General features: G+C 42.1%; 1 protein-coding gene across 1 annotated transcript; it reads left to right on the top strand.

The window, feature by feature from the left end:
* Nucleotides 1–13352: 13352 nt before the first annotated feature.
* LOC131271279 (uncharacterized) lies at nt 13353–13859 on the top strand. The gene has a single exon (XM_058272688.1). It carries the CDS (start codon nt 13353–13355, stop codon nt 13857–13859), a length of 507 nt encoding a protein of 168 aa, XP_058128671.1.
* The last annotated feature ends 8460 nt before the right edge of the window (nt 13860–22319 follow it).

The raw sequence follows: 22319 nt of genomic DNA, 5'->3' as shown, positions 1-22319 counted from the left end.
GTGAACGCGTGCAATATAGTGAATATTTGTGTAGCTTCGCCATAATGTAGGAAACACCCGACGTCTAGTCTGCTGCTGCGCACGGCTAACCTTCACGCCGATTGCTGGCGCAATAGGGAAGTGTATGGTTGAGCCTTCGTGCATCACTATGACACGCCCACTAGGCCAGCTCATTAACGCATACCACTCAATTATGTTTCTACCAGGCCGAAGGATGAGCATATAATTAAATGTACGCTGAAGGTGTTGGCGGTATTGATCATTATCTTTTTTGTCAACTATAGTTTTTATTTGACTTTCTGAAAGATTCATATTTTGATACGGTATTATGCCATCTAATACAGTTTTAATAGTTTTTTCGGTAAAAACAAAGTATGATGTCCCCCCCCTCTCACGAAAGTCGAGCACTGATCAATTCTGCTCGATTCTGCTCGATCTTGTACGCAAAGGCTCTCGGGTCTAAAATAGCCGTCATATTGCGCGCCACACGAATCGGTTATATATTTTAAGCCGCCAGTACCAATCGGTTGACCCAACAGATGGCACTTTGCGCATGCGCGTGACGAAGAAGCTTACGGAAAAGCTTTATTCGTTAGGCGAGGCAATGTTTATTTATTATTTGTAGCTACTTTTTTACTTTCATTTTCTTTTGTTACTGTTTAAATAAAGCATAATTAATTCCAAATCTCTGATGGATACACGCGCAAGAAATTTAGAGTCATAATTGTGTGTCATAATTGTTTGGGATTACATGATTATTGATGTACAGTATATTAAGTGACACTGATAAATCCTACAATTCGCTTATGAAATTCGAAACGATTGCTTGATATATATTTACTTTTAGTTGTATGAATATGTGCTGACTATTCTACTGATATATTTTTCACAATCAAAATATGTGAATGTTTGGGTCTCAAGCTAGTTATTTTGTTTCAACTCTTTTTCAAGCTGTAATGTACGAGGGTTGCCTTTTAAGTTTCGGGATTTGGAAAAACTGGTGATGCAATCTGTTATTTAACAATTTTATCGTAAAGTTTGACGTTTTTAAGGTTATACGTTCTCAGAACGTTTTGACATACGAACGCTATTTGTGTTGTCAACAAAATGTTTAAAGTTTCAATCAACACGAGTCTTTTTTGAGAGATTGGCCAATTGTGTGGGATCCAACGCGGACAAATTTTTTTTGACAGTCAAATGTTCACGCAATATTAAGTATATGCTGGTCCCAGTAATACCTAAGGTTGTCTCTATCTCACGATAAGTCACATGACAATCTTGCTATATCCGTTCACGCACAGCATCAATGTTTTTCGGAACATCAACTGATTTTGGACGGCCTTCACGAAATTCACCTTGGAGTGAACTCCGAACACGATTTAATTCTTCAAACCATCGATAAATACTGATTATTGATGCAGCTTCATCGCCAAAAGTTGAATTAAGTTCATTCATGCACTATTGCCGAGTCAATCCACGTCGAAAGTTGTAAAAAATAATCGCACGAAAATGATCGCGATCCAATTTCATAATTTGATAGAGATGAAACTTTCAACATTTTTTTAACAACACAAATAGCGCTTGTATGTCCAAACGTTCTGAGAACGTATAACCTCTAAAACGTCAAACTTTAAGTTAAAATTGTTAGTTGGTTCATTGCATCACCAGTTTTTTCAAATCCCGAAACTTAAAAGGCAACCTACGTATTAAGGGTTTTGGAGACCCGAACAATTTACCGGATTTATTTGATCATCATCATCAGCCAGCAGTCAGTAAATCTGTTTTAATTTGACTCAGAACCAAAAACAAAAATATTTATTGGTAACTTAAACAATTTGTCAAGTACAAATCGTGTAGTTCAGATCACCCTGAAGGGTCCTATGATCAAATTTGACTATGTTGTGCCATTATGCTTTTGCGTGATCGATTGTACTCCTGGAGGTTACCAGCTTTGTTGTTCCATATGGTACGGAAACACCCTTTTTGTCACCTGTCCACCTGTCCACGGTTTGTACTTTAACCTCTTTTTTACGTACGATAACTATCACAATGTTTTAGTCACGTCTATGGTTCACAGAGTCTGGTCTACGTTCAAATTCAACGATAAACCTATACTTCCGAATTGTGTTTCTAACTGATCCGACACTTACACCTTTCTAATCTTTTCACCGGCACTTGAGGCTGACTGATTTATTTTATATTTATCATGATATTACGGACGTTGCCGTATTGTTAAGCTGACTGATATCCTTAAAAGTAAACTATCATATACAATAATCATCAGCTACAAATAATGACAACCGAGTAAACACAAAGTCGTACAAAAAACGGATCTTAGGAAAATATGAATTGTATAATTTGAAGGTACTTATTGTGGATTCAAAGTAAACATATTCTTTTGCCGCCGGATTGTTTACGAGTTTCACGCAGCTGGGAATTTTTAAAACGATCAAGAGTAAAATGTGATCGAGAAAGTCTAATAATAATCTATGAATATGTCGCCTGGTATTGAACACCTCATACAATAGTTTCAACGCCAACTCGATCGAATTGTTCTTTTACATGTTCTTTTCGAATTTTTCTCCGAAAATTTTCTTACTTGCCAGATCAGTTGGTTGTCCGGATTTGACCGTACTATGCAGACTCCTACTTTAGTGGGGGTGAAGAGAGTTACTGTGATCGAAAGAAGGTATATTACAGATTGCTGGTCATCCGTTCGTAATACCGGAGGGTGCCAGACTCGAGATTTGGTTAGACCTAATAAAAATTGTCGATAGCTGAGCAAACATATTTCCATACTGAGCGTTTCCAATCGCTTTTCCAACAATAAGTGAATGTATTAACGAATACGAATTGAATATTAAAAGATGTGCAGACTTGTTGTGACATTTATTCGACAAACATCGATTGATGTAGTGTTTCAATTCTGATTTGATTTGGATCAATCATAAAACATTCAAGCAGACTAAATCTGCTTAGTTTAGGTTTGCTTATAAGTTCGTACAGGAAGTAGTTTTTAATGCTGTTAAACAGTGTGAAGATCTTTTGCAAGTAAACTTATTTTGTTTAAAAATCGAACATAAATAATATACATTTATGTTTATGTATCTACATTGTCGGTAGCTTAGAAGAATACGATTAAAAGCAGAATGTTTGAATACTTCAAAATTATAATAGGCTATTCCAGTTGGGTTTCAAATGTAGGTGATCCAAACTTGAAACAACATTTATGCCGTGCCATACTGTGTTTGGATGAGTACTGCCCATTGGATTCTTTTCACCCTCTTACTTGCAAGGATCATAGATTGCGGTTAAGTTTGCTTCAATCTAAATAGTAATACTGAGACAAAAAAAAATGCAAAATGAACAGTTTAAACATAAAGAGTTTTGTCCAACAAATCCTGTTCCAACCCCATATTGAAGCACTTAAGATCCAGAGCACACATAAAACATGTTTTTTTATATGATCTTAATTTGTCACAATACATGAAAGCAGTGCTGAATGCAAAATTTACAATTTTCATTCATAAAGGAACGATTTCCCACAACAGTTGTTGATACAAATACCAAAGCAGCATATTTTTTACCACACGTAAATTCAGTGTATAGCGACGACATCGGATCGAGATTGATGATTCGCAACCGTACAATCTTCTATATTTCATTTCATTTTTCGGTGCAGCTTCTGGTTTTCTTTAGCAGAACATTAGAACATTTTTGCTCAGAACTCCCGATTTTTAAAAGAAAGGAGGTAACAAATGCTGACCTGCCTGTCGTACACTAAACGTTGATATATTTTAGTTACCTTTATTCGGCATAAAAACAACTAATGCGTAAATAATTAAAAAAGAAATGGAATTTGTGCATAAACATGTAGCGCATCTAGCCGCCGTACAAAAGTAAACAATGATTTTTAGCCTCCAGTGCGGCGGCTATATAAACGGAGATGCTCTTCATTTCTCCCTCACACCCGTGGAAAAAGGGGCGCGTGCGTGAGCGCTTCGACACATCAAGCGGCCAACTTATCATCTAGCCGATACACAAAAGGCTACCTATAGATGGCGCTAATACCAACCGGTTGAACTTTTAACGTTGAAAGTTTATTTTTAAAATTAAGCTTATCGCACTTCCTTTTTGTTATGTTTCTAGCGCTGTAATTGGCTTATCGCTTGGTACCACTGCCATTTTGTTCCCACGACCAATTATGATTGATTGCCAATGAAGAGAAATTTTGTTTTTTACTCCAAATAACCGGAGATAATAAAGTAGATACAAGTACAATCGACATTGAAATAAATGTTTTCATTTGCTATGTTAAGCTGGTTTGAATAAGCAGGCAGTATGAGTTTCAATTCGTCAATAATTTAGTTTTCATTTCACTCCACTACCCAAGCTTGTCGCTATTCTACTGCAATATGTCTTTTAATGCATATATTGGAAAAAAATGCATGAGGTAAAATCCCGTGGGACCGACAGCGTTCTTTCCCGCATGTCGGTGCCGGTTCGCTCGGACCGACAGAGCCGGTTTAGTAGGCCGGCGTTTCAACGAATCACTTGTTACAATTCGTTTCCATTGACGTTAGATGAATTAAAATTGATAGCTCGGATTAATTCGATTGAAGTCCATGCTGAGGCTGAAAGACTTTCTCCGCGCAGAATCGAGGAAGAATTCACTTGTATCATTTTCTCTTTCTATATATTTTAAAGTAGTAATAAAGTCAGTCGGGTCAACCTATGCCGACCGAAAATCTACCGATCAATCATCTCTTGGTCTCCTTACGATAGCAACGGTAGATATAAGTACCGTCATGTCTGGTGATCGGATATGCTGCCTCGCCCAACCTTGCCCACTAGCTACCGTTTACTAGGTATACATTTATGATTAACATTCTTTGATGTTGCTACATGTATCTCTATTTTAATCTCGTTTTAGAGCTAACTGTCTTTGTTCATACTTGATCTAAAACTGGTGATTAAATTATTTGATCTAACAATTGAAAAAAGAAATAGATATTTGATTTCTTTGCCCATATTAAAAGACCAATGAGGCGTCACCTTTTCCAATGAATGTCTAACTTCAAAACGATAATTTTGTCATTATCATTAGTATAAAAAAAACTGGCACCATACGAAAAGCATGGAATAAAAGGCACTGATTGAAGTTCGAAAGGAACGGTTCAAATCCAAGAAGAAAAGTCACAAACGTAATTCAAACTAAAACTGTGTTAACACTGTGTTATTCTTTTGTTTCTTCTGGTAACCCAAATTGTACATTCTTATCATGGTAAGTTTCTGCAGTTCAATTCTTGGATACTTTTACACACTTTTGTGATGCGCGTACATTTTTTTTTGCGCGCAGAGTTACATGGATGTGATAATGTGATGAAAATGTGGGGTGGGTCAAAAACAAGGGTGTGCTTGTTGAATCAAACACATTGCACACACTATTTAATTGAAAAGGTGTTGCTGAATAAATAAAGATGTTGTATGATACTTTACTGTGCTACCACGAATGCACAGCACAATAAACTGTGTGTGGTACCACAGTATGGCACACCAAAAAATGTTACTTGAACGAAGGGTACAAAAATATGCTAAGAAAAGTTATTATTTTTTTAAATGTGCTGGACATTTCTTTTGTTAATTCATTTCCAACATCCTCAAACTGTTTTGAGAATTTTCCTCTTGTTTAACAAACAACAAACAAACATATCTTTACAATGATCACTTAATTTACGTTAAGGCGCCAATCATATATTTTCATCCAGAAACCACTTTTATGCATCAAAGCATAATTAAGATAATTTGAATCATTCACGCATTTTCATATTTTTCATTTTATTTTATCCAAAAGTAAATTCACAAACACATTCGGAAACAGCTGCTTAGTTTGCGTACCCGATGATCCGCCGTTGGTTGAATCATAAAACCATGTTGGGTCGGAGAAATGTACGAGCGAATGTACTGGAAGATGGAGGAGTGGAGAATTGATTTGGAGGTGGCACAAAGGAGTAAGCTGCCTCAATAATCAACGAATGATGAAAGGCATTCCTTCGTTTCAATTATACAACCCTGGCCGATTTCAACATATTCAAGACTGCGCGATAAGAGATGCGCCAGGTTAGCAACGAGAGAAGCCCTGCATCCATATATGAATAACGGAATATAAACGAATCAAGGAGAGGAAACTAATTTAATGCATGCACACTAAAAATTGAATTCTTCTTCGTTTTGATAAAAACATTGCTAAAGTAGTTTACTCGATTTTTGTGTTCGGTCGACGAATTGATCATTACCATTTCTACGACTCGCCGTAACGAGCGTGAAAAAATGTAATCAACAGAAAATAGTTAGGAACGATAGCTAGAGCGAACAAAAATTCTAGTTCTTTTATTTGTTTTTTTCCAAACTTCACGACCATTTACAAATTCAGTTCGGTGTCGATGGACGACCTCACAAATAATTAATCTTTACGATCCCAGTAAGCAGCCAGGTGATCACTAAAGATCCAGTTTTTGGTGTTTGCGTTATCGGCCATGCCGATCGGTATTTTCTGAGCCAAATTGAGGAAGGAGGTGTTAGAAACGAAAAGTGTTTCTAACATGACTAAAATATTCCTGAAACAATAGCTCATATATGCAGCAATAAGAATGATGGACACATTTACGAACCTTATTTGACATAGCAGTAAGAACGCCCTTGCTAGCAGAAAATTCGTAAAACGTCCGGCACTTTTGCATGCCGAACTATTATTTACAAAGACTTTTACGTAATTATTTTCTTATTTAATCTATTCTTCTTTTGTTCTTTTACATTATGTTTTTCATTAGTTTCCCATTCAAAACATCATCAACGTTTTATCAACACAAAGTAGGAGGCGCATGGTTTAGTATGACCGTTATGTTCAAACCAATGAGTTTTTTTAAACTGAACCGATCTGACCGGTTGAAGCAGTTTTCTTGCGGAATGTGAAAACTGGCCGCCTTGGTTTAACTTTCATAAAAGCTGCTTGTGTTGTACACAATTTTCTGTCCTGCTCTAGCGTACGGGCTAGTGCGGAAGGTTCGTCTGGTTGCATACTTTGCGGAGTTAACTTAGAACTGTTGCATACATCGCGGTGTTAACTTGGCCGCTTACCTTTCTCGAGCAGCGGCTGCGTTTTGCTACGGCGGCTGCAAAATGACGTCACACATGCCATATGTTTACGATTTGCTACCACCGACAGGGATCATGTTTTATGATCAACGCATAAAGTAAGCATTTGAAACATTTTCTTTTGATTTTAGAATTGCATTCCATCATGAGATTTCTAGATGTTATATTAAATTTTTATTTTAAAAACAAAATGATATTATGCTGAAGACACACCAATATAATACGATTCAACTCATTTCAAACCTTGCTTCCTATTGAAGCATATGTCATTCTATGTTTCAAAAACACGTTTCTTAATTTTGTACGTATGACACGGTTTCATCATGCGGTAAACATATTTTTTATAACTTCATTTAGCATTCCATTTTCATATTTTCATTGGATCACAGCTTAAAATTTTCTTATGACGTTTGCATTCAATACTCGGTAGATCCGAGGAATAAAGTTTGCATTGACCAAAATAGACAAATTTCAACGACTATTCATGTAAAACCGGAATACGCTAGCAACTTTCTGTTGAAAGCAAAATAAAGTGCAGAAAAAAGGTGAGGGCGTACAATAAAACTAAACAAAAATAAAGCGTAGCATTTCTTTTAAATTCAGTACAAGTATGACAACATGTGTCATTTAAATTGAATCCGTCGTGGACAAAACAGTAAACCAACTACATTTGATTATATGTTAAAACATCCAGCTTTATCGTGGGCCACGTGACCAAATATTATTTAAAGCCAGACGACGACAAGTGGGAAAAATCCCTGGTACTTTATGTTCCTTTTGAAGCTTGTTACAGTATATTTTAAATGTTTTGGGGTCACTTAAGTCCCATAGAACGCTATATCGTGGCTGAATACCAGCGAGAAGACTATGCACAAAGTCGTTGTTTTTCCTGGCAAGACTTGCAGCGTTTGGAGAAGTGTATAGTGTGTAGTTCCTTCCGGAATTAAGCAACTTTATCAGAAATAAAGAGTATGATTCAGTGGTTTGGACATACCTGGCCACAGTAAACCTGCGCAAAGAGCATCGGAAGTATTAAACGGGTCAAAAATAATCGAAATACCCAACACTGCTAACCCTCCGCATGCCTCTCAACTACAACCAATCGAAAAAACATGTACAGCATTCAAATGTGGGACCTATTCCAACATTCTGAAGTCCAAACGGAGTAGCATTTGATCGTGAATGCCACACAACAGCTGAAAAAACTTCTACATGAATGATTTTGTTGGCTATGGCTAAAGTTTCAGCCAAGGACCGTAAGGCTGGCTTAGTGGGCGTCAAAATATTTTTTGAAAGTAGCTAAAAGATCAAACTTTACAACAAAGTTTACTTCATTTAATTAGCTTGGTTAACTTTTTTCTTATCGACAATGAAAATATGTCTATTTTTTTTAATGCATACGTTACATCAGTTCCGTGTTCTTCTATTCTTGGAATGGTATAATATTATGATCCCAACAGTAAATTGGTGAAGATAAAACATCATCAAACAAATAGTGAAAAGCTGTGTGAAGCCATGCCAAAATAGATGATGGCTTTTCACGGGTAACAATTATTCAAGTTCAACTGTATTTGACCTGCTGATCAGTCATGGCAAGAATTTGTGAGATCTACATATTGATAAATCTACATATTGATATTCAATGAATCTTAGGTGTAAATTAGGAGTTATGCAAACACCATGCCACACTTTTCTGATCTATGTTCATCAAAACGTTTGGAATGATCCAACTGAATACTTTGAGATAGACGTAAATGAATTATTGATACTGTTGCGATAAGATTTATCACAACACCGTCGCTGTCAGCTGCACCAGCAGTCAATGTGACAGTAGCCGCGACTCATGCAGCAGCGATGGGGCTTAGACCACGAAGGGGATAAAAGGGCTGCGCAAGCCATCATAAGGGCTCTTCGCGATAAGTTGGCGTGATAATTAGGTCGGAATAAAAGCACTAATTTTGTGGTTCTTTCTCCAGAAAGCTCCGACAAAACATATTTCAAATATCACAACCAACAGATACCATTGCCGAAAACATTTGACGAAACAAAATATTTTATTTGTGTAAAATGGCTAATGAACTTCATATCTGCAAATAGTTCATGTACAAGAAACCTGAACAATAACTGGGATGACAATCGAAACATTTTTACGTTTTTGTTTTTTTTTCGATTTAATACATTGGTCCTGCACAAGTTTCACAAAGTTCACGATATGCAGATTTTGAGCCTCCAAGTGCAAACATTTTCCAGATAGTTGGCATCAGCATGATTATTCCGTCGGGAACTGTCAGTTTTCTCGACGCTGTCCCGTACAATAGGAAAACAACACTTTGAAAATAGGGAAAACATGACTAGCCTCGTCGTTTTGTTTTCGCGCAGAGTCTCGACGCGTAAGTGGTGCCGTTTTGAGCCGTTTTGTGCCAGCCAGCCATAGTACAATTTAGGCAGACATTTGAATCCTTTATAGAACGAGACTGTTCAACAAACTAATTCTTATAGTAGAATACCGATAATAAAGCCGGTTTTAACTTTACCATCAACAACGTGTTTGCTTAAAAAAAATGAATATAATATTCTTTTAAATGCATATTGTATGGAAGCTTCTTGTTTACCAGTTTCTAAAAGTATTCACATCAGTCAAGACCTAAGCCATAACTAACTTATTGAAAATAATGTGATCAGTATAATATCAACGTAAAATATTTTAAATCTTAAATGACATTAAGTTTTATTGCGACATTTTGAAATGACATAAATTTAATTTTTCGTTCAAGTATTACCAGGGAATGGTTCGACTTGAACGGAATATTTACTGTCAGTAAACTGTTAGTCGTCCTATACATGGCGGTTAATATATTAAACTATGTGAAATTTTCGTAGTCAGATTCATATATGCTGACTGAAAGGAAATGCTAAGCTGATAGTAGCTATACCAACAAATCCTTGTAAATCAGATTATAAATACTTTTGAGTTTGGGTAATGAGTTTCGTTGTATAATAAAAAGAATTTAAATATATTCATGTTGGCTTTGAGTAACATAAATAATACAAAAACATATATGGATACAATCTCGTCAATAATTTAAGACGAAAATTGAAACATTCATGGATTGATCGTATAATGAATACGACCAATCCATTATTAATTTGCACATTAATAATATACGCATGTAACCATTCTAAGGCATTTATGGAAAGGACTGAGAGTTAAAAAAAGAACATCAAAATTTATTTTACTTAAACTTATACCACATTTACCCAACTTAAAACAAATAAAATATATTAGCCAAGCTAGGTTAGAATACGTCATTACCAACACGGTCAATTTGAAAATCCTTGTCACTGCCATCTAGTGGCGTGCGCAAGTGAATGCGCGGCTAATTTAGCAATAACCGATTCATCAAAGACACAGCTTTGCATACAATGCGGCTATTTAATAATGTCGCTCGCTTCCAGCTCGAATTCTGCTCGAAGTCACTCAGCGCCGCTCTCGTGAGAGGGGGGGGACATCATACTTTGTTTTTACCCAACTTCATTTTTGACATAAAAGACAAATTAATTTTTAATACGGCTAAAAAATAAAAATGAATAATGTTTTTCTTTCGCTCATAGAATTTTCTCAATCATAACATTACCGGGCCCTGTAAACGGGCACTGTAACCTGGCCCTGTAAACGGGCCCTGCAACTGGGACCTATCAACGGGCCCTGTATCCGGGACCTGTAAACGGGCCCAGTAATCGGGTCCTGTAAACGGGCACTGTAACCGGGTCCTATACCTGGGTCCTGTAACTGGGCCGCGTAACCGGGCCGTTTTACCTAGTAGGGTCAAAAAAAGTCTCGTAAGCCCTTAACGGGGCATGCATGACCAACAAGGTCGTTACACCAAGAAGAATCATTACGACTAGATCATGCATACCACAGTTGCGAATCAACATACCATAGTACTTTCTTTGGATCGAACAAACTGACATAGTTTTGTTCGCAGTAGACTGGGTTTTTAGTCAAAAGAGATACTTACGAAAGATTGAAAGGAGAAAACATCTAGTAATTCTTGTGTAGCGGTTTTGATGCGTTGAACAATATTTCATTCTGCACAATGGATAATTCTACTAAGCAAACAATAGAAATTTGCGATTTACCAGATGAAGTGAGTTTATTTTATGCTAATAACACAGTTCGTTGTTTTAAATACTTTTTTTTGTTTTGTAGATTCTTGGAATCATTTTCGACTACTTGACCGTGTCTGAGTTAAAAACTGCCAGCTTGATGTGCTTTCAGTGGTCGCAGTTGGTATTTTCTGGACGCGGACTAGATCGCGTGCGCTTTTATGTAGCGAACGATTATGTAAAACGTGGCTCATTAAACGTACTCAGAAGAAGTCAAAGACGGTATCGCCATATTCGGTTCAGTGCCAGCAATAGAGGCACTTGCGAGAAATTCGTTACCATTTTACAGCGTTTCGAAAGATTTTTAGTGAGCTTAGATTTAGAGTGGAACAATGAAGTGTCGCTAATCAAGCGCATCCGACTGGAGGTTCCAACTTTGAAGGCTCTTTCATTGAACCAGCTTGAAGATATGGAAGTGCGTACAAACGGTTTTAGACAGTTGGCGGAGTTAAAACAACTTTCTGTACGGGAAATAAGGTTTAATAGCACAACGCTATTGACTGCGATTGATTTCTGTACCATCGCTCCAAACCTCCAGGCAATCCAGATGGTGTGTGATACAGAAAGCACTCTAACCTTATACAGGCACTTCAGATATCAACTGAAATCGGTGGATGTAGTTCTTAGGAACAATGAACTTACGTATTCGTTTTGTGAAATCGTTTTTCCGAAGCTTTTAGAAATCAAGGTTGTTGTTTTTGGTTTTGTTGATGGCTTTATCTTGAATGGGAATTGTGGTTTTATGTCTGGTTTATTGTTGAACTTACGTCGTTTCGGAAGGCAAAAGTACGTAAATACACTATGGCCGAAGCAGTAAAGTTAGAGATCGCGGAGAAAAGTAATAAGCTAAGCGCAAGCCAAAGAGTTGCGATCGGCCAGTCGACGAGAGCAGACGTGCTTTTGGATGCTCCGCAGCTAACAAGTGGGAACTTGCGTGTGTGTGTGCGTGTGAGTGTGAGCACTGGTGGAGTGATCTACAGAAGGTGCAGAGCGAGAGCAACGTGTACCGGCAAGTGACAGTAGTGCATTGGGACAAGAGAGTAGAGATTTGGGACGAGACGATGGGAGGCCGAGATACGGAGGTACCTAACGGTAAAGTAACGGTGAAATAACGGCTTTTGACTCCTGTGTAGCAGCGTGGGCCAGAGCGCGTCGGTGCGGGTGAGCTTGGTACCACGAACCAGAAGATGCGAGCTTCGACCCGTTTGGCCGAAAAGCGACAGGGTAATCCCCCGCCCAGCCGCCTGCCAACGCGTTCCTCACGAGCGACCAACAAAACGATGGTTTTGGGATCGTTGCCCAACGCAGGTGCTAGGGACGCCGGGGATTTGGCCACACCACCACCAACGCCGTCAGGCGAAGGGGCTCCGGGGGGCCCAGAGGCAGTGCCGTTGCCGAAGCCTACGCTCTCCGCTGCCCCCAGTAGCGTAGACCCTTCTATAGTGCTTCTCACTGAGAGAGTGACGAAGCTAAGCGAGAGGCTGGAGCACCTGGCCTCCGAGCTTGAACGAGAGCGCAGACTACGACAGGAGCTGGAGAGACAGCTTCGAAAAGGTAATAAGAGAGGCACGGCTGAGCGGCAAGGTCAGCAGCAGCAGCAGCAGCAGCAGCAGCAGCAGCAGCAGCAGCATCCGGACCAGCAGCAGCAGCAACCGGAGCATCCGGACCAGCAGCAGCAGCAACCGGAGCAGCAGCAGCAGCATCCGGACCAGCAGCAGCAGCATCCGGAGCAGCAGACGGCCCCCAAGCGCGGCCAACATGCCTGGCAGCTGGTTGAAAACCGAAAAAATGGAAGTGCTAAAAACAAAGGGGAGAAAATAAAGGTTCCCCGCGTTCACGCTAGACCAGATGCCATCCTGGTCAAGATCGCCGAAGGAAGAAGCTACAAGGAGGTGCTAACAGCCCTTCGCACTGACCCCAGGCTAAAACAGGTAGGAGAGGCCAGCAAGCGAGTTCGGCGGACGGGCGAGCACATGCTAGTGGAACTGACCAGGGAGAGCTCGAGGGACTCCACGGTATTGGCGGAGAGAATGGAAGCTTCGCTTGAGGGAAAGGCGACTGTGACCACCCTTAGACAAACCGTCACGGTCGTAATCCGCAACGTAGACGAGGTGGCAACGCGTGAGGAGATCCGCGATGCACTCGAAGAGCAACAGCGCGTCAACATCAGCGCGTCGGCGGTTCGTTTGGGAGCGGTACACCGGGGTCTTCGCAAGGCGTTTATCCGGGTGGCAGCAACCGAGGCGACCACCTTACTAGAGAAAAGGCTGCGTATCGGATGGACGTCCTGCACGATAGCAGAGGACACCGAGTCCAAGAAGTGCTTTAGATGCTTCCACAGTGGACACATCCAACGTCACTGCGAAGGACCGGACCGATCGGGTCTTTGCATGATCTGTGGCAACGAGGGTCACAAAGCAGCCCAGTGCTCGAGCGAGCGTCGCTGCTTGGATTGCGGGGTCGAGTCGGGATCGGATCATGTTACCGGCCACGTTCGATGCCCTAAGCGCTCCAGTTTCAACAAAAAACGAGTATGAAACACCTGCAGATTAATATCAACCATTGCCAAGCCGCCCAGCAACTAATTTATCAGACGGCTCTGCAGAAAAACTGTGAGGTTATATTAGTGTCGGATCCATACAAAGTCCCGCGCGAAAATGCCAACTGGGTGGTTGATGTGGGTGACAGAGCTGCAATCCTCGTACTGGGAAGATACCCAGTCCAAGAAGTAATATCCACACAACACCAAGGATGCGCTGCAGCAGTGATAAACGGCACTCTCTACGTGAGTTGCTACGCACCACCCAGTTTTTCTCCGGAGGATTATGAGGCCTTGATTGCTCACGTTGAGGCGTTGGTCGTCGGGCGCAGCAGGGTAGTAGTTGCGGGTGACTTCAACGCATGGTCCACCAGCTGGGGAAGCAGAGCAACCAATAGAAGAGAAGAAAAGCTAGAAGAGGCAATGGAGAGTGCGGGGATGCTGTTGCTGAATGTCGGAACTAGTCCCACCTTCAGCAGGAACGGAGGGGAGTCGGTAATCGATGTAACCTTTTGCAGTCCATCCATGATGCGCGGGGCAAAATGGGAAGTTGGAGACGACCACATGCAGAGTGACCACTTCCCAGTGTTCTTCGAAGTGGGAATGATTCCCAACAATGGACAGCGACGACCGCAGCACCTAACAAGAGAACGCTCACTACTGCCAGCTAGGGCATGGAAAACCACCTTCTTCGAAAAGGAAGTCTTTGCAGAGGCACTACATGCGGAGGACATCTACGGCCAGGACCTGCGGGCAGAGCAATTAACCAGAGCGGTATCTAATGCCTGTGACGCGACCATGCCACGTCGCTCTACGGCAAGGGGTCCCAGGAAGGCTTTTTGGTGGAACGAGGACCTAGACAACAAAAGGGACCGTTGCAACAGAGCTCGCAGGGTACTAAAAAGAGCTGGAACTCTCGATCGGATGGACCCCAGGTTGGTGGAATACCGGACAGCAAAGAAGGAGCTAGCGATAGCAATCGAGGCGACCAGACAACAATGCTTCGAAGAACTATGCGCAGAGGCCGATGTAAACCCGTGGGGATCTGCCTATCAGGTCGTAATGCGTCGGATGAGATGCCCACGAACTGCTCCAGAGAGGTGTCCCGAAAAACTCCGCCGGATAGTGGACACACTCTTTCCACATCATCAACAGCAAACATGGCCGCTCCCTCGACTGGAACCGGTCGCTGAGGTTGCGGAGATTCCTACAATCACGGAACAGGAGCTCTTGTCGATCGTAGACCGATGGGTGTCGCGCAAGGCGCCGGGACTCGACGGCATCCCAAATGTTGCTGCAGCTGAGACAGTACGATCCCAACCGGCAGCGGTGAGAGCTATGCTTCAAAAATACCTGGAAGAGGGTCGGTTTCCGGACGTTTGGAAACAGCAAAGGTTGGTTCTCATACCAAAAGCAGGCAAACCACCGAACGACCCAAGCGCATATAGACCAATATGTTTGCTGGACGCGTTCGGAAAGCTCTACGAACGAGTTATCACCAACAGGCTCACGGAGTATTCGGAAGGGGCGAACGGACTGTCGGGACTGCAGTACGGGTTTCGTCGAAAGCGTTCCACAATCGACGCCATCCGTTACGTCATCGAACAGGCGAGACCACACCGCAATCGGTACCGGTATGGCGGACGCTTCTTTGGGCTTATAACTCTGGACGTACGAAACGCCTTTAATAGCGCCAGCTGGGAAGCGATAGCCTCGGCGTTGAGGAGATTGCAAGTCCCCGGCTACCTCTACAGAGTCATCGGAGACTACTTCTCCAACAGGCTCCTCCTCTATGAGACCAACGAGGGAGTAGAGAGACGCGGCATCACGGCGGGGGTTCCACAGGGTTCTGTCTTAGGACCAATACTGTGGAATATAATGTATGATGGCGTTCTTCGGCTGGACCTTCCTCAAGGTTGCGGCATCGTGGGTTTTGCGGACGACATAGTACTTACGGTCGTAGCAGATAACATCCCGATGCTAAACACTACGGCAGAAGTGGCAGTCCATGCAATACAACAGTGGATGTCAAGTGTAAAGCTTCGATTGGCGCTACAAAAGACGGAGCTCCTGGTCTTCCACAGCCAGCACAGGAGCTTGCATGAGCTGGCCAAAATATCCGTCGAGGGTGTTGATGTCCTAGAGCAGCCTGCGATTCGGTATCTTGGAGTTACCTTGGACACCAAGATAACGTTCAAACAACATCTAGAAACCGCAGCAAAGAAAGCAACCTCGGCCTTCCAGTCTCTCAACAGAATCATCAGCAGCAGAAGAGCCCCACGCAGCAGCATTAAGAGAATCCTGGTCAGCGTGGTAGAGAGTATCATCCGATACGGCGCCCCGGTGTGGCAAGAATGCTTAAGATACGACTCGTACCGAGCAATACTGCAGAGAGCGCACAAGCCTGCGGTAAACAAGGTCGCGTGTGCCTTCAGCAACGTTTCTTACGAGGCAGCATGCGTCATTGCGGGGGTGGTGCCAATACATCTGGTAATCCGCGAGGATGCCCGTTGCTACGAACTGCGGAACAGCGGGAGAGATCCGAAGGAAGTTCGGAGAGAAATGAAGGCGGAGACGATGATACTCTGGCAGGAACAATGGGAGGCTGCTGGGCACGGACATCATACCCGCGAATGCATCCCAGATATCTCCAGATGGACAACAAGGAAGCACGGAGAGATCAACCGACACCTAACGCAGGTGCTGACGGGGTTTGGTTTTCTCCGCGCCTACCAACACCGGGTCGATAACGCTGAGTCACCAACATGCCCAGCATGCCCAGCAGAACAAGAGACAGCAGACCACGTGCTTCGCATCTGCCCTCGGTTCAACGCGGAAAGACGGCCTCTCCAACGGCCCGATGGATCATATCCAACACTACGAGAATTATGCGACGACATGTGTGCGAGTGAGGATGTGTGGCAGGCAGCCTGCTCCACCAGTAAAAGCATTATGACGAATCTGCAGCGGATGTGGAACTACGAAAGCCCCATGCCAGCCAGGAGACGACAGCGACAACGATAAAGAGATGCACGTTAAAACGAGCCATGATGCCATGCATCACCCAAGGCGAGATGTACCAACATCACCCCCACCCATGCCATATCAGTTAAGACGGGATCTGGGTGGAGCCAGGGTTTAGAGGCCGGGGTTAGGTTTTAGTCCGTAGAAATCAGACACTCCCCACCTGTCGTGCCAGGTGGGCGCCTTTTGAAGGTTTCCTCCCCGAAAACAAAAAAAAAAAAAAAAAAAAAAGCGCAAGCCAAAATGAACTGTTAGAGGCCTTGCCACCAGCGTTGGAAACAATAGGATCCTTCGAGGCGACCGGCAAGGAAAGTGAAAGCAATCCTGGCCCATCGAATTCCGCGGCATTATTGCAGGAAGAAATCGAAACGCTTCGCCGGCAGGTGGAAGGCTGGAAGGAACTGTATCAATCTACCCGGATATTGATAAAGGATAAGGATGCCGAAATTGCGCAGCTTTTGCTATCAACAGGGTGTCCACTCAGATTATGATTTCAAATTCCCGGTTTTTTCCCGGTTTTCCAGGTTTTTTCCCAGCTTTTCCCGGTTTTTTCTAGTTTATGCAGGTTCACTACATTTCGATTGCTTATAGTAGATAAACTTGGCTGTTATATGTCTCTATGGTTTTTTAGGTAGGTCAAAACTGCATGTAAGTTATGTGTTAAAGAATACTTTAAGGAAATAACTTTAAAATTTTCAAAAACAAAAACTATTGAAAAACCGAAGGAAAACAGGGACAACACATACGGTTTGGGATTATAGAGCATCGTAAACTGAACTTTCATTGCAACAACACACATTGCTTGAGCGTATATATTTTAAAAGAAAATCCTTATAAAAATGTTAAAGAACAACTTCATTAATGATTCAATTTTTAATTCGGCTCAAAATTAGAAACGAAAAATGTTTTTCCTTCGCTCATAGAATTTGCTTAATCATAACATTTTTCAACAAAAGAAGGGAGATGTAGCATACCTGTTGTACATCTTCTAATATTTCTATCAAAAGACACGTTCATAAACACGTCGATACAAATGATTCACGTTATCAAAATTTTATGCAAACACACCAACAACTCAAATGAGCTACATTTCACCAAGAATAAAAACTGATCAGCACACTCGTCTAGCGAATGCCGCAATACAATGAGATCCCATACCAAAACAACCAATACACCAGCTAGAGAGTGGTTAACAGTTAAAGGTAAAACAAAAACCTTTATCCATATCAAACCATTGCTGACAAATAGAATGAAACATACATAATTATTTCCGTATATCTGCAAGCATATAAATCGATCAGATCACATCCGAAAAGTACATCCATAGTGACACATTCATAACAAGTGAAGCAAGAGATTGCACCGCGTGCGATCGTCCCGAAACAAGCAACCTTATAAACTCAACAGGATAAAGGATCTCATCAGGAAATATTGGTAGAAGGACAGGAGTTTGCAATTGAAATTTCAAAGGACGGATTTGAACGCTGTGAATATTTTCGTACAATATCATAGGAAGCGATTAGCTTTTCAGCTAGTAGATTTACTAGATTTAAAGTAACTGTTTTGGCTACTATCTGAAGCATATACAAAGACATTTGGTTGCTTTGCCATTTCATATCGAGTGTTTAAACAGATGATCAATGCATTTACAATTTCAACTGGAAATCCCCGTTACCATGTTACCAATGTTAACCCTCGATGCGTTTGTCTTTCGTACACATTGCTTCCGTGGCGACAAAATCATCATGCTTTCTCGCTTTGCCTCTACGACGGCACCACTGGAAGAAACGAAAACGCAATACGGATACAGTGGACCTTCAAACAGTTGACAACAAATGTCGCCCTTAACAATTGAAATGTAGTGACAATTTTACATGAAAATATAACTACGCTACGAGAATAAAATATGTAAATCTCAAAAAAATATTATGTGAAAATTATTCCCGGTTTTTTCGGCGAAATTCCCGGTTTTCCCGGTTTTTTCCCGGTAAAATTGAATTCAAGGTTGATTCCCGGTTTTCCCGGTTTTCCCGGTTGAGTGGCCACCCTGTATCTAGGACCGAACTAAACTGCATAAAAAGCAACCTTCCATTTTTAATAAATGGGCTAAACTGGTAGCATGTTGTAGATATGAAGGGTGAATTTTTGGGAACCACAAATAAATATATGTAATGAATTTTTAAATTTATGAATCATATACAATATTTTCGAAAATACCCTCAAGTATCATTACTGAAAATTTCAAATCGATCCGACATCGCAATAAAAAGATATGAGGTCTAAAGTACAGGCAAACGGAATCTCCCATACAAATGTATAGACAACACGGGTTGACCGGTTGTACGAGTAAGGGGTGTCAACCAAATAATGCAAAACAAATTGTTTAAATTCATTTTAAAAAAATGTTAGTTCAGCAAAACGAAAGAAAATTATTTGTTCTAGTCATTCTGAAAGTTTCATGCCGATACGACAATCCAATCAAAAGTTATTTGAAAATAAAACTCCAAAACTACCCGGGTAGACGATTGAACGGATGCTCAAAGAGCAGCAAAAATTTTCCCCATACAATGCGGGAACGACCGTTCCCGCGTATAACAGTTTAACTCTGGCGTAGAACAGAAAACGAACATTTTAAAAAAAAATTGACAGTTAAACGTAAACAAACTACGGGAACGACACTTCCCCGGAATAGGGCCGAATATTTATGCAAAGTAGTCATTCGGCCCTATTCCGGGGAACGGTCGTTCCCGGGAAGGGTCGTTCCCGACGATTTTGACAATATAACAGTAAGCGTTATAGTAGGCGGCATTTTTGCAGCTGAGATCAATCGTGTCGTTTGTTTACTGTAGTTTGTTTACTTTTGAATTGTGATTTGTGAGAGTGCACTTGCGCAAAATATGAAATTTGTTCATTTTCCCATTATAAATGATGCTGAAAACATTAGAAAATTAAATGTGTACCACCAAAAGCTTGGTAAACCTTCAAGTGTTACCTACGTTAACGTTCAACCGGTCTTCCCAGAGAATTCGTGTTCCAGTACCTCTGACAAAATATCTTTCTATTGAGATGTCGGAGCGATTTGAGATCTTAAGTGAAGATACTTGGGGATGTATTTCAAAATATAGTGTATGAGTCTCAAATTTAAAAATTCATTACGTATATTTGTTTTCGGTTCCAAAAACTTTCACCCTTCACATCTAAAACCAAGTTGTGTGCCTAAGAATACGCTCATCACACCCCGTTCCGTCGTGACAAGTTAAGCGCTTCGTGGGGCCAACAGTGTCCTTTTCCGTAAGCCAGCGTCGGTATGCTCAGACCGACAGAGCCCGTAAGGTAGGCCGGCGTTTCTACGAATCGCTGGCAGAACGGAAATGCAATTTGCGCATAGCGGCTAGGTCGTTTGACTGACTACCCCACAATCTGTTGATGGCGAAACTCGAACGATTCGGTGTTGGCGATCCATTGCTATCGTATTGCCAATTGTAATCCTTCCTCTCAGGTCGCTCCTATAGGGTGAGAGTGCCAAATCATTTCTCTTTTCTCTTTATGTCCTTCAGGGGAGCGTCCTGAGTCCTCTCCTATTTTCCATCTTCTTCAACGATTGCGAGGGTGTCCTTCCTGGTGATGGGTACTACCTATATGCCGATGGTGTTAAGATTTTCTTTCTTGTCTCCACCCTCCTTGACTGCCATTCTTTCCAAAGATCCTTCAATGACTTTTGCACCGTGCACCGTAAACGGCCTAGTGCTCTATCCACAAAAATGTATCATTCGGACGCATTCATGATTCGATCTATTTCGATTACTTTGTGGGAATCCTTTGTGGGAATCCACTTACGAGGGTATCTGCGGTGAAGGATCTTAGGGTGTGGCTGGATGACCGACTCACCTTCTTTGACCACATCAATTCAATAGGGGATGGAGCGATCAGGACACTTGGCCTTATAACGCGCATGTCAGCAGAACTACGGGACCCTTTTTGTTTCGGGGCGCTGCACTGCTGTTGGGTCCGCCCAATATTCGAATACTCTTGTGTTGTGTGGTCCCCTGCGGGGGTTACAGCAATGAACAGGCCGGAAAGTGTGCAGCGCAAGTTTACTCGCCTTGCTACGAGACGTTTTGTCAACGACTCTGCATTTCCTATTCCCCCCTATCCGTCGCGTTGCATTTGCTCGGACTTCAAACTATTCAGCAAAAACATGTGGCCACCCAATCCTTGTTCCTCGCGAACCTCCTCCTCCATGACCTTGATGCTCCTCTCCTTCTATCTTCCTTACCCTTTTACATCCCTTCGCGTCATCTTCGTGATAGACCACCTTTCCTGCCATCCACTAGCCGGACAAGTTCTGACCAGAACGATCCATTGCATCGGTCGCTATCGACCTTCAATGCAGTGAGCGCTCTATTTGACTTCAATATCACTGAAGCGACCCAGCTTGTCCAACAGCTAGCCCCAACCGTCTTCCACCTCAAGCCACCAACCGCCAGCCAAGATCGCCAACAAACATCGACGTCAGCAGAGAGAACACTCCGCAACCACGGAAGCTCGCCGGGCATGACACATCGCGAACGCGCGCGGCGAAAGCGCAAACATCGCGTCAGCAGAACCTAGCCAAGGTCGAAAACCGCCAGCAAACATCGCGTCAGCAGAACACAGCCAAGGTCTGAACCCGCACAGCTCGCATGGCTCATCGTGCCGAAAAACCATTGTCAGCAGAATTCAGCGGCGCACCTACGACAACGTCACCTAACGGTAGGATCGCGTAACAATGACAACTTTACTTGATCTTGACCTGGTTATGAGTTGTGTACAGCGGAAGAAGAAATGTTGATCGCGGAAGTTAAGATGTTGTTCAACCCAAGCACAGCTGATGACAAAGCATCGCAGAAGCATCGCGGAAACCGAGGAATGTTTTCCATTCTGGAATGCGGATAACGAAGCGGCGAAGTTGAGGCTTAGGCGAGGTGATGACCAAGGGAAGAGGGCGGAGAGCTGATGGGACAACAGGGATGATTTTAGTATGTAAGAACAATCAACTGTTAAATAAAGGTTCGCAATTTTGACCTGGAGGTGCCAGGAGTAAGATCAACTCGCGCGTCGCGTTTCATTTGAGGTCTTTTGAGTCCGCTAGTTCGTCGTTTAAATTCCACGAAGTTTAAGTTTAAGTTCCACGAAGTTTAAGTTGAAAGTCGTTAGGAGCCATTCTGCCTGGCCGCTCGACTTTCGTTTCAAATGGTGACAGCGGTGGGATAAAAATCTCAGTATCATTCAGTAGTTACCCGGTGGGTTACGAAGGTGATGCAAGTGTAGGGAAGTAAGTTGAGTGTAAGTTTAGAGACATTGAGTGTAAGTTTAGTGACAATAAGTGATACAAAATAAGTGGCAAACAATAAAATAAAGTGACAATAAAGTGTAGCGAATAGCAAACAAAGGA

Source organism: Anopheles coustani, unplaced genomic scaffold (genome assembly GCF_943734705.1).
Source record: "Anopheles coustani unplaced genomic scaffold, idAnoCousDA_361_x.2 scaffold_36_ctg1, whole genome shotgun sequence".
NCBI lineage: Eukaryota > Metazoa > Arthropoda > Insecta > Diptera > Culicidae > Anopheles > Anopheles coustani.
Note: the sequence above shows the minus strand (reverse complement) of the source record. Positions and strands in the feature narration are given on the sequence as shown.

Bases quoted from the DNA above. Each gene is read 5' to 3' on its own strand.
- LOC131271279 (XM_058272688.1), top strand. From the start codon at position 13,353: ATGGAAGCTTCGCTTGAGGGAAAGGCGACTGTGACCACCCTTAGACAA.